The sequence below is a fragment of the Scatophagus argus genome, chromosome 2 (genome assembly GCF_020382885.2).
Source record: "Scatophagus argus isolate fScaArg1 chromosome 2, fScaArg1.pri, whole genome shotgun sequence".
In the NCBI taxonomy this organism is placed as follows: domain Eukaryota; kingdom Metazoa; phylum Chordata; class Actinopteri; family Scatophagidae; genus Scatophagus; species Scatophagus argus.
Genome location: NC_058494.1, coordinates 12065514 through 12078710, shown reverse-complemented (window position 1 = coordinate 12078710; position 13197 = coordinate 12065514). Strand labels below are relative to the sequence as shown.

Genomic DNA, 13197 nt, shown 5'->3' with positions numbered 1-13197 from the left:
TTGTTTTTTTTTTTTTTTTTTTTTTTTTTTGGTTAAGTCTCTTTAAAACGCAGCGACTCTTATCCTTTTTATCCTCTCCCATCACTCGTCATTTCACAATGGCACAGTGTGCTCTCTCGTTCAGAAACACTCTTCAGCATCAAGTTTCTTAGTTCAAGTAAAATACCAGACAGCAACAGCTCTCTTGTTTAGTTAACAGGTTAAAATAAGCACAAGGGGGGTTTGTCTGACCTGTATTATCATAATAATATTTATCATTACAATGAGATTCCTAATATCTTGAAAGAAAACATCACGTTAGAGGTGGGATGCAGTTACTGGAACAGATGTAAACAGAGACTGCTCAGATTTTCCCAGGAAGCACGATTGGACCCAAAGGTTTCACTTTCTTTCACAGTTGAATACAACACAATCTGTGGCAAAGCAAAGAATTTCATGGCAACCTAGTAAAAAAAAAGACTTCTTTTGATCCAGACTGAATATATGTCACGTAGAGGAAAAAAACAGATCACAGACAGGAATCGCGTCAGCTGAAGTTCTGCCTGCGTGCTTTAATTTGTGTAATTTACTCTCATGTGGGATCAGCAGTCACCTTCATGGGATAAAACGCTCGAGTTGGGGATACATGGAGTAACAGAAAATAATAACAATCAAGCTGAATAATTATAATACCAACAAACCTTCAGCAGCAAACTCACTGTGACTTGTATTCTGATGTTATTAAACTCGGCACGTGCAAACTGGAGAGGCAAAGCTCAGAACGCAGAGACAGCGTGATCAAGAACTGATAAAGTGGGAAAACTGATCAGAGATCAGATCTGCAATATCAAGGAGAAAAACACTGGAACAGGGTTTTAGTGGGTTTTTAGTGCGTGTCTAGGTCTGTATAGGATAATGTCTAAAGCATGACACAAGCAGCTCTGTGCACAATGGTCTGAGATCATCAAGAACAATTCAAGTAAGGCAACATGTTGACATGAGATGATGGAATGGATGCTGTATGGGTTTTTTTTATTTATTTATTCATTAATTTTTTGTGTCATTTGCAGTGATGTGGGCTGACCTCCGTCACAGAAGAGTGGAGCATTGTGGGTAAAGCTTTCCTTGGCCTCTGTGAGTAAAACGACCTCAAGTGCGTGAAAAAACACCAAAGCACAAGTTTCATTTCGGTGATCGAAAAACTCTGCTAAATTCTACAGAAAGTGAATGGAAATTTGTACGTAGAGGTGGCAGCTGTGTTAAAACTTTGACTAGAGCTCAAACGCCTTCACGTGGAGCCGCCTAACTGCCGTGCTGGCTTCTTTAAACACCAACGGCTACAGCAGTCTGACCTCCAGAGGTGATTTGTATGTAAACTTCGTCACTCGATGTTTGCCGCGTGGTTCAGTGCGAGTGATTGGCGAAGGAAAATACCAGCAAGTGTAGTGGAAGAAGTGGCAAAGCTGTTGGCAGTTTTACTGACATTCAGTATGTTCTACTTGAATATTTGTGTGTTTGTGGCTAGAGAGAATTTGGCAGAAAGCATACAACCAGTGATTTATACTTAAAAAGAATCCTCCTGGTCATTGTATTTATAAGTTGTCACCTCTTGCAGACCAGATTGTCCATTCGTTTGTTGTAGTGCAGGATGGTACAGCGATATTTTCAGTAGTGCTACACATAGCCGCAGTTCACCTTACAGCCAGGAGAGCTGGGCATTGCAGTTTTTCCAGAGCAAGCTGGCTGTCTTAGGCCTCGTGCCAAAATGCAGCGACGATCACGAGTCTGCTTTACATTTTTCAGGCTGATTGAGACAGCAGAGTGGTTATCCAGCAAATCTCCGTCCAGAAGGTGGATGCCGCTGGAGGCGGTTTGAATGAGTAGGATAGAAGAGGGTTCATGGCACTGATTTTTCATCTCATTCAGTCCTTTTTGCATCCACACCACCTCCACTGAAGTCAAAGTCCTACTGAGGCCAAGAGAGAAGTCCGACTGCCTCCAATAAAAAGCTCCATGTTTTTACCTGCGTCCATGAACAGATGAGGGTTCCTACGTGACGGGATAGCTCCCATCGGTTTGTCTAACTGTGCATGTGAGGTCCACCCCTGTTTATTCATCACACTCATCTGCAGAGACACTGAGGGAGAACAAAAAACATTATGAAGTCACATCCAAAGCAGAACCTGCTCACACACCTGATCAGAGGTGCTGTTCTCCAGCAGTCCTGATTGAGAGGGATTAAGTGGGAGGGGAAAAGACAGAGTAATGTAGAGTTTTGGGCAGCAGGAGCAGAACAGACTAAGAAATGGAGAGGCAGTGCTGGGGGCACAGTGCAGCTTTGGACAGGGGTAAAGAAGATTGAAACTTGTAGTTCCCGCCAGACAACGAGTAATGGATCCTCCTCTATAGCTGGAGGCAGATGAAAAGGTAGAAGAGAAGGAGGAAGAGAGTGGGGAACAGTGCAGAGGTGTGTTGGGGAACGGTGAGGAGGCACTTACTTGTCCTCTGCGTGCTCAGGGATGCCAGTGGCAGCCAGCGCAGCTCGGTACTGCAGCAGCACACCTCGAACGCTCTTCACAAACCCTTTAGAGAGTGGGAAGAGTGGAAAGCCAATGTCTGGGTAGCCACTGCCCTCGGGGAGGAAACTCCGGTAGCTCTTTCTCCGTTTCTTTGGTCGCACCACTGGCTGGCTTCCTGCAGAGCCCGCGCCTCCTCCGCTGACCACTGCTGAACCCGATTCTGATGTCCCGCCACGGACTACAGAGCCAGGGCCAGTGGAGGCAGCCCTGTTTTCACCACCCACAGAGGCAATCCCCTGTGCGCTGTCACAGTCTGAGTTCTGGCTCAGCTCCTGCTGAGGGGCTGCTGTAGTAGAGGGACTCAGCCCTGAATCCTCCAGCTCCTCCTCCATAATACTGGTAACTCCTCCTCCCATGACCCCCTCCTCCCCAGGCTTACTGGGGCTGCTGTGGGCCACCGCCATGGGCGCCGACCCCAGTGGCAGCTGCTCGTCCAGGGGCTCGACAGATGAAGGCCGGTCCTTTGAATGTTGAGCCCTGGAAGACATGTGTGCAGCCTGACCCCTTTCTGCTGCATCATTCAGCTCCAGCCACGCATCCAAACGGTGGACTAGCCGCCAGCCGTTAGAGGCAAAGTGTTCTTGGATCTCCTGTTTAAAGACATCCACGGGATTCTGGAGGAGTTGCGTCATAGATTGGACCATCTTGATCAGGGCCATCTCATTGTAGCAGCGGCTGTTCTCATATCCCTCCTGTAGGCCTCTGTCACTGTCAAAGCCAGCCTCGTTATAGTAAGGCTCATTGACGAGGATAAGGCCTACACAAAGACACACACAAGTGCAACCTGTGAGTTTAAGTTCATTATAAAAGGTATTTCAAAGCAAAGCTTCACGGAGACCACAATATAATCCCGAAGTGTTCTGTTTGGACAGTGTCCTGTGGTTCCAACAGGTCTTGATGATCTACATTTGATCCTGGCCCCTGACTTTACACGCTTCATGTCATGAGAGCAAATAAACACAGTTCTGCTGTTCCCCTGTGCCTATGAGCGACTGTTTTTTCTCCTGCACTTTTATTTCCTGTTGTCGCATTAGGGACAATTAATTACTCAACTGTAACTGCACTATGACTCCATTTCTATTTTTTATTTCTTTTTCTTACAAATTTGTATGTAATTCTGTAATTTGTATGTAATGTAATTCTTTCTTTCCTCTGTGTTTGAAGTGTGCCATATAATTAAAGCTGCCTTGCAAATATTTGTGTAAACTACATTGTTATTAAAACAGATTAAACTGGAGCAGTTGATTTTTTCCTTTTCACTTAAATGTAAGATTATACAAAATCCCTGTTGTGCCATGTGAGATTACCGGGACTACAGGAGCCAATTCAAAACCAGTTAAGTCCACAAACAGAGTGGTGCTGTGCTTAGGAGAAAAACCTGAAATATGGACTCAATTTGGCTGGCAGGCCAAATGTTGAAGTGAAATAAAATATTGGTGTAATGTCTGTGTGAGGCAGATACATTTAGTTAAATGACTGTGTGTAACAGAGCACATGGAGCCCTTCTGTGCAAATGAACATATGAAGAATGTGTGTGTGTGTGTGTGTGTGTGTGTGTGCAGACTAACCTTGTATGGAGATAAGAACTTGCAGCAGACTGGACTTGCTGGTCCATCTCTCGGTGCCCTGAGGATCACATCATCAAAAAAAGATAATGAATCAGAACTGAGGAACCAGTTCTTCATATTTACAGCTGATACACACAGTTTGCTCTGTTCTGTAGTGTTTGCCACTGAAACAGCCATTGCAATCTAGTCCAATTTTCAGTTTAGTTTACCTTGAAAGGTCCAGTCAAAGCATCACTTCAATGCTGACATGCTGATGAACTGAACACACGAGAGCAGCTGTAAGTTTTGTGTGACTTCGCATGCTCCAGTGGTCTGCCACACACATTATGTCCTACAACGAATCATTATTTTCCTCATCCATTAATACTTTATTTCTAATTAATAATTCAGGTCATTTTTAGTATTCAGTCCACTTGCTCAGTCATCAGATGTCTTGTTTTTTTTCAACAGTGTAAAACCAAAAAAAAAAAATTCATTTTCAGTGATATAAAGCAGATTAGTAATATAATTTTTTTGACAGTTGACTTCTTGCTTTTATTTTTTTGTGCTGTACCCGAACATTTGTGCTACACTCAGTTTCCATAACAGCATAACAGCAATTTTAAAGAGTTATGTATACATACAGGGAGCAGAAACATAAAAAAAAACAAAATCTGTGAAACTGACAAAACTTAAGCTTTCCAGTTCACATCATAATTATTTATCAACTTTGATTCAAAGGAGAGGCTTTAGCCTGATTTCTGCAGGTTCGACACAGGTCAACATCCAGTACTGTAACACAGCAGGATGTTACTGCATCTTTAAAGTTAAGCCAATAAGACATGACACTTGTATACACATAAACCTGTAAAACAGCACTAACCTTGCCAATCCAGGTGCCCAGCAGACTGACGCAGACTTTGCCGTTGTCGTACAGGTTTGGATTGAGGCGCCCGCTGCACTGCGAAAGGTAGCGAAACAGAGGCGGCACAGCTGGGTAGATGTTTGGCAGCTGTATGTCAAACAGGAACAAACCGTCCTCATAGGGTGTGCGAGTCGGCCCTTTGATCAGAGCTGAGAACAGGTCCTGCGGTGAAAAAAGCAAAGGACTTTACAATGCACCGAGGTAGTGTAATTTAAAGGGAGATGGCCTGAGGCTACTGACAGAGAATACGATCAGAGAAGAAAATAAAGCAGTACATCATCATCATCATCAGGACTTGCAGCTTCCATCTAAAAACTCTATCTTAAGGTTGTTACTAATGAGTTTTTAAATATTTAACTTTTTCCCTGTGAATCCCTGCTACTTTCTTAAATTCAAAAGATCCAAGCACTTCTCTTTGGTCCTAATCCCTGCTGCTGCTTCTGCTGTTGTTGTTTTGAAGACCAAATGAAATGCAGAGAATTCAGACCACAAAAACGTGTAGTTAATTATAATTCCGGTTTCTTAACATTAATTCCCAAAGGTCCCGACACATCAATGAGTTACCAATTTGTGAACTTAATGACAGGAAACCCACCATGCGATCTTCAAATGTTTTGACCATGATGCCATCGGGCAGCGATGTTGCGAGTAGAGCCATCTCCTTCCTTACTGTGCTGAAAAACTTCTTTGCCTCTGCTGGCTGAAACTCCATTTTCTTAAAAGAGTGTGTGTCTAAAGAAAAAAATGAGATGGCAGACAGACTGTTATTGAACAGCAACACCGAGAGAAATCGAAGGTATACAAACCCAACTTTGCATAGGCATCTAGAAATCATCAAGACAAAGGTCGTGTGTGTGTGTGTGTGTGTGTGTGTGCATGACAGACAAATGCAGTTATAGAACAGACATGAGAGGCTGCAGCTGGCACTCACAGTTATGGATAAAGGAGAGCGAACACAATATTAAGACATGCTAAATCCATAAAGCATCGACTTAAAAGCAGACATGTTGACCTTAACATAAACCCCAATAAAGTCTGACTTGTTTTAGTGACATGGATTTTGATTTGATTCTCAATGGACTCACATCAGCTTACATTTGAGGTATGGATCGATAGAGGGAAAGAAAGAGAAGAAGAAAAAAAATTCCGGGACTAATAAAGGCCTACCTAGAAAAGAGTTTTACATTGTATGTACCCCCCGTTCCTCACCTGGTGCCCACTCAAGCACAGAGAACACTTCTCCTTTGGCACTGGTGAAGGTAACGCCAGGTTTGCCACCACTCTGCTGGCACAGCACTGGTGTGTCACTGAGAAACTCGCTGGGCCATTCTTGTCCACTCACTGGTGTCTGCGGCTCCTGCTGGGGCTTTTCCTCTCCTGCTCTCTCTGCCTGAGCAGTAACAGACCAGAAGGTAAGACACCATGCAAGACAGAAAATGTCAAAGTGTGCCTCTTGTTTGCTGCTTATTCAACTGGAATGCGTTAGTAAATTTGTGCACACAAACGTTGTAGACACCTACCTCTGTCCCTGCTCCTCCGCTCCCACCTGCCTCCACCACAGCCTCCATCTTCTCTTCCTCCACAATGGCCACATTGTCCAGTGTCTTCCTCAGGTTCTCCTGCAGTTTCTTGATGTCGTCCAGGAAGCGTTTCTCCTTGGTCGGTTTCTCGGGAGCCGCTGGCACCACTGTAGTCGCTACATGAGTTGTGGAAGTGGGTTCAGCAGAGGTCGGGGAGGTTGGAGAACCGCCAGTCCACAGCTGCTCCACAGTCATGTTTTTCAGGCTCTCCAGGATCTTCAAAGCCTCTTTCAATTCCCTGAAGCCCCGAGAGGCACCATCTTTACTGGGCTTCTCTGCTCCATTGACTGCCCCTTGAGTGGTTCCTACAGTAAGCAAGTAAACAGGCAGAATTTAAATATTACATATGTTCAGGATCATTTTCACCAAAATCTAGTGCTCTGGAGGGTATTTACAGCAACAGGATGGTGTAAGTGGGGTCAAACAAAAATGAACTACAGAGCCAATGTTCATCATAACGAAGGAACATCACCCAGTGCAGCAGTGTGGTGCATTCGTGGTTTTGAATTGTTTTTGGACAATGGAGCTCTAAGGCACAGAGGAATAAAATACATCAGGCTTTAGCAACACAGGAACCTTTTGTTAATAGATCCATTAATTGTTGTTTTCATGTGATTTGGTAAATATTGGGAAAAATGTAGAATATAATATGTAATATTATCTACTAAAGACAAAGAATAAGACGACTGAAGACAAAGAAATGAATTGAAGACAAAGAATAAGATGACTGCAGCTCATTCAAAATGCAGCAGTCAAACTCCTCATGAGGACACACACACACAGCTGGACATGTTTCTCATTTACTGAAATCACTTCATTGTCTCCCAGTGCAATACAGAATCAACTTCAAAATTCTACTTATTGTCTTTAAATGACTCCATTGTTTGGCTCACTGACTATAGTCCACTCAGATCTCTCAGGTCATCAGGTCGTGGTTTTCTGTCTGGACCGAACATAACATCCAGATCTGATGAAGGTTGTTTTTGTTAACTTTGTCCTGTTCTCTGGAACAAACTGGCTGATGATCAGAGATCTGACCTGAGATCTAATCTGTTTTCTCAGGATTAACATTACCTGCTGTGTGTTTGCTTTGGTCTGTGGGTCTCTACGCAGGTGCTGTCTCCTGTTATTTTCTTCTTTGGAGCTGTGGCATTCATTCTCTTCTCAATAAAATATACTTGTGTCTTTTTGCGATTGAATGCAAAGTACTTTGAGTTTAATGGTAATCAATTGTGCTATGTAAATAGAATTTCCTTGCCTTCACTATGGCATTTTGAAAGGATTCTTTCTAAGTAGGACAAAAAAAGTTCTCATTCTTTCATTTTTTTGGAGGCGCACTATCATATGAGAGGAGACACAACATTCAAAGAGAATGTTTTTTTTCCCCACTGTGGATTTGACATTATTCCCTTTGAACAATAAAATAAATAAATAAAATAATAAAGGTATAATACATATAACAAAATAAGTCCCCCACCTCCAGAAGCAGGACTCGCCACGGCCACCTCTCCCTCCTCTCCAGAAACTCCTTTAGTGGGGCTGATGACCCCTGCTTTGCTGCTCTCTTGAGGGGGGATAATGAATGTCGTGGAGCCAGTGGGGGTCGGGGTCGGGGTCGCAGTGTCGGTGGCATCCGGGTTGTTGACATGACTGTCGTCCTCAGTGGTGAGGCCGTTATCCGTCTCCCAGCTGTCGCTCTCATCCTCCCACTCCTCAGTGGACAGAACGCTGCTTGTCTCTTCCACGGAGTCGTAGTCGGTCTCTTCGATCTCAGACTCCACGCTGTAGAGGTGCTAGGTGTGGCATTATTGGGAAAGTAATCAGCAACAGATTCCTCACTTCTGATGTTCAATGATATTTGGTTTCATCAAGGAGAATCACTCACCTGTGGCAGGACAATCGTCATGGAGTTATCCGCCCACACCACCTCCACTTTACTGCTCACATCCACCCTGGACACCTGGCCAACTGATGTCTAAGGGAAGGTGGATGTAGAGATACAACAACATGTGATACAATATGAAAGTAGAACTAAAAAGGATTCAGGATATTATGTGTTGTAAAGAATCTAAAACCCTTTGCAGCACAGATGTGATTTCGATAAATGTAAATAAAACCGACATGACTTTACTAGAAGAACAAAACTTCACTAGCTGACAACTGTGTTCATCCCTTCATAATGTGACACTCGGGGATCAAGGGAGCAATCTAATCATCTATCTGTTTTACAACAAAGGCAAACATGCAACATATGTTTAAGGTTGCACTAAAAAATTGTTCAAAGGCAGGTTGGCATTTTCTTCTGAGGGTGGCGCAGGAAGAAAGATGAAAGTATGTCCTAAACCGAAGTGCTTTGCACAACATGTATGAGTTTCCAGTATGTTTCCTGTTAGCATAACTGTACAGAACAAAATGTTACACGTTCAGTTGCCAGTTAATGCAGTCCTGCAATAAATGATCATTTTGGAGGCTGCAGTTTGTGCTGCTGAACCATACTCTGTTTTTACACCGAGAGGTGTTTCTTACATTTTGGCCACTGTACATGTATGTCAGTGAGAGAAGACTACTTATGGGAGCAGCTTCAGAGAAGTGCATATGAAGGACAGACTGGTGAACAAACAAGAGGTTTGTAACTGTTCTCACCTCATTTTCGCAGTCGTTCTGTCCATTCTCTGAGTTCCATATTCTGATGACAATGTCGGTGGTGCGGAAGTGGAAATCTGGATGATCTGCGATGTCATACACGCTGACATCCTCCTCCACACCGATGACCTGCAAGACGTAATTCCAGACCCATTTCATTTTTACTTGAAAGTTGAAGAGCCACTTACAGCAGTCAGGTTAGCACAACATAAGACCATCTGCAAACAGTGTATGAAGGAGTGTAGACAAGCCCCCTCTCCACCCTATATAAACCTACCAATATATTTTTCATGTTTGAACACTTTCTCTCTGACACACATATCAAGCATTTTTTTTAATGATTTTCATTCTCTTTAAACACTTCCTGACTGACCTCCACGTCATCACTGGAGGAGTTGAGTTTGATCCACTTGACAACGCATGTTCTGCCCTTGTGATCACCAGACTGGATCACACCGTACACACCTGGGTCCTGGAGGGCTTGGGCTGAGAGCACACGCACACACACAGAGCCAGTTTAGAGAACAAGATAAAGTACCAAACAACCAAAACCTCTGAATGCAAAGATTTTTAACAAATAAAAATGGGTCTGTCTAGGGGGAAAACGGAAACTTTAGTTCACTGAAACATCACAGCCTTGAAGCACGCCTCTGTATTTTCAGTTCATTTAACAGACACACACAAACTCGGCAGAGTTTCAGCAAATGACCCAGATACTGTAGGTACCGTGTGGCAGAGTGGCCTATATAAAAATATCTCAAAGCAGTCCACAGGGGCTGAAATCTGACACACACTGTGTCTTCCTACAAAGTGAAATAAAACAATGAAACGCATCATTAAAAGAAATATTTTATTCAATTAACTGTCCTTACGTCGTTTGTCTACCACGAAGTCCCCGGGACAAAACTCATGGCTGTCGAGGTGCTGGATGGGGATGAGGTCATTTGATCGGATCCCCTTCTCCACTCGACCGTCCTTCCACATGACATCAGCCGTGGTCTTTGTAGATACAACTTCCACAGCAACCCTGTACAAATAAACATGACTTATGACAACAGCAAAAAGGGTTGCTCAGCTGGATTTGCTGTTGGTCTGGAAGGAGGAACGTTCACAGAAACACAGAAGGTTTGGAAGCTCAGCAGTAAACGTTAACTTTGCCTTATCTTTAATTACACAGAGGAACATTTCTGTTGTGGTGTCGTAAGTTTCACTTATTACAAAATGGAAAGCTACTGTATGAAATTTATACCACTATTTTTTTGCCCCCATTTCGATCCTGTCTTCTTACTTACTGTACCATTTATCTTCACTTAACCATTCAACTCTCTTCTTGGCATGCTGGGACCTCAGTCATCCCTCTCATTCTTTCTTTCCTTTTGTTCTCAGTTCTTCCCCTCATGCAAAAATGTTTTTTATTCTTTAACATGCTGCATAGTTGCATCTCAAACAAGATACAATCTTTGTCTGTCATTACATTAATTGTTGTTCATTTCATCCATAAAGTCTGATATGTTAAGAAACCAAACCAACCTCCCAAAAAAGCCAGTATAAAATCAGGAGGAGACACTCATGCCACTTGACACATTCTGTTTATAGGTGCTGTTGAGTACTACTGTATATTTGAGAAAAGAAGCAGCATGAATGCTTTTATAGTTGCATGATAAATTGCCTCAAGTGATGTCAATTTACCCTGTTTCTCATCTCTGCTAGCAGCTTGAGGCTACATTAGCCACTCTTAAAATGACCTGCCATCATTTGAATTGCATTAACACACGTTACTGGAGTTCATTGCTAAATCACTGGAGCATTCTAGTCCTCAATTGCTGTCAAGTAAGTGTGCAAATAATGTGACTTAGTGCCATATTGATCCATCTTTAAAACAACAAATGAGCACAAAAACACACACACACACACACACACACACACACACACAAGACAGCAACGTTGTGAAAGTGTCACACTGGGAATGAGACAACCTATTTTAATCAGAAATCTAGTAAATATGTCCTTAATGCACTATGCACAGCCAAAAACAGATTACTGGCAATAACATCATCATGTAAATGGATCAAAAATATCAGCACTAATGTGTAAAAAAGTTTTAAAAAGACATCTTACAATTGAAAATGAAATGCAGAATCATACAACAGAAACTAAACTGACTACAGACTGTTCAGTAAGCTGAGGACGAGCGTGACAGCGTGTGGTTGAGAAAATGACACCATCAGTGGTCTGCACCGAAAGACCTTCTGTACTGTTGAGCTCCAGCCTCATGGTTAGACAGACGAGACATGATTGGTCTGAGTTATACAGTACATCCTGTTCCCGATATATCTGCTGGGGACCAGGGGTGGAGAGGGGCGAAATGTGCAGGAAACACCATCCCCAGTCCCATCGGCAAATGTCAAAACACTTCAGTAGTTCCTAAGACTTTTATAAAAAAAAGTACTGGATCATCACTGGTCACTGCAGTGGACCCATGAGTCACTAAATCTACAACATCAGAAGTACTGCTAGAAATAAAAACGGTATGAACGGATGGAGTTATGATGGGACAAAACATGAAACAGACAAAGGAAGAATGAAAGAAAAAGATAAAAACAAAGAAATTTGGTGCACTAACGTGTCCCTCCCACTGTTAACTCACCGGTCTCCAGGCTTGAACTCACGAGAAAACTTGGTCCTCTTCTTCTTATGCTTCCTCTTCAGGTTACGAATGGAGAGCGGAATACTCTTCTTCCGATTGCTTCCCAAACCTCCACTCTGAGAAGAGGCTGTGGAGCTGGCCGACGACGTCAGAGAGCTGCAATCAGGGTTAAAGTCGCATATTAATAATTTGCAGACAACATCTCATTTAAGCGGACAGTTTTCCTCAAAACTGATCTGTCAGAAGTCAGAACATAGTGAAAATTTCTTGTCGTGAGTCAGTTCCGTCAAACCAAATATCCCAAACACAAGATTGAGAAGCTGAAACCAAAGAATTTTTGGCAGTTTTGCTGAAAATTTGACTTTTTGACTTTTAAGTTTAAGGCAATTAAGCAGTTATCAGTATTATTGTTTTGATCAGTTTTGTGGAATCATTAACTAATCAGTTAATTGAAGAATTATTGAAGTTTTAATTTACAGTACAGTAAGACAGAACTGCCTTTGATGAAGAACCATCTGACACTAATGCAGACATCCTTCAGGACAACAGCTTGACTGAAGACATGCAGGATGAACTGTAGACACAACCAATGAATAAGTCCAATGTAATAATCCTGCAATAATCTCTACATTTATGAAGCTTTTAATGTTCACATTTTGTCAAGGTCATGTTTAGGGGATGATGACTCAGCTTTGTAGACATTTCTGAGACCCCAGCGGTAACTTTCAGAAAAAAGTTGCAAGAGCTGTTCTCAGCAAAGCAGCCTTCGGCTGGCAAACTGACAAAACGTTTTTCCATCACTTAGATTAGAGCTGATAATTAACCTGTTGAACTATACCCCATATTTTAGTTGTTAAAAAGTGCAATCAAACCTAAAGCTAACTATAATAAATATAATACACTCACACCTGTGAGTGTGTGTGTGTTACCATCTGCTATATCACTCTCTCTCCGTCACACACCAACAAACTTATGAAATGGATTTCATTAAGAACAAGTGGCTCAGCTTCATTAATAATGAAAAGCATATTTAGCCAAGCAAAATTAACAATGAGAGGCTACACTCGGTTTAAACTGCACATCTGCAAGCTAATTCGACTGTATAAATTACAACAGGCATAAGAATTAGCCGGAAGCCCCTGACACGTCTAGTGTGGAGATGACTTTTCCTCCCAAGCTGAAACAATGTCAATTATTTAGGCTAATGTAAAGAAGTAAATCAGTGCAACAGGTGCATAAAACATACTGATAATGAGATGATACAACAGATGTAGCTGCAGATGTTAGCTGACCAATT

General features: G+C 42.5%; 1 protein-coding gene across 1 annotated transcript in view; it reads right to left on the bottom strand.

The window, feature by feature from the left end:
• The window catches only part of ube2o (ubiquitin-conjugating enzyme E2O), a 34269-nt gene continuing 21072 nt past the window's right edge, over positions 1–13197 (bottom strand). Inside the window, exons 11-23 of the mRNA XM_046409433.1 lie at positions 11901–12056; positions 10126–10280; positions 9627–9739; positions 9254–9382; positions 8496–8585; positions 8088–8403; positions 6551–6915; positions 6240–6420; positions 5626–5762; positions 4989–5192; positions 4127–4184; positions 2478–3315; positions 1–2116 (exon numbers count right to left, since the gene is read on the bottom strand). Of these exons, the coding sequence (XP_046265389.1) occupies positions 2089–2116; positions 2478–3315; positions 4127–4184; positions 4989–5192; positions 5626–5762; positions 6240–6420; positions 6551–6915; positions 8088–8403; positions 8496–8585; positions 9254–9382; positions 9627–9739; positions 10126–10280; positions 11901–12056 (2770 nt within the window). The 3' untranslated portion in view covers positions 1–2088. The remainder of the gene's footprint in view (positions 2117–2477; positions 3316–4126; positions 4185–4988; positions 5193–5625; positions 5763–6239; positions 6421–6550; positions 6916–8087; positions 8404–8495; positions 8586–9253; positions 9383–9626; positions 9740–10125; positions 10281–11900; positions 12057–13197) is intronic.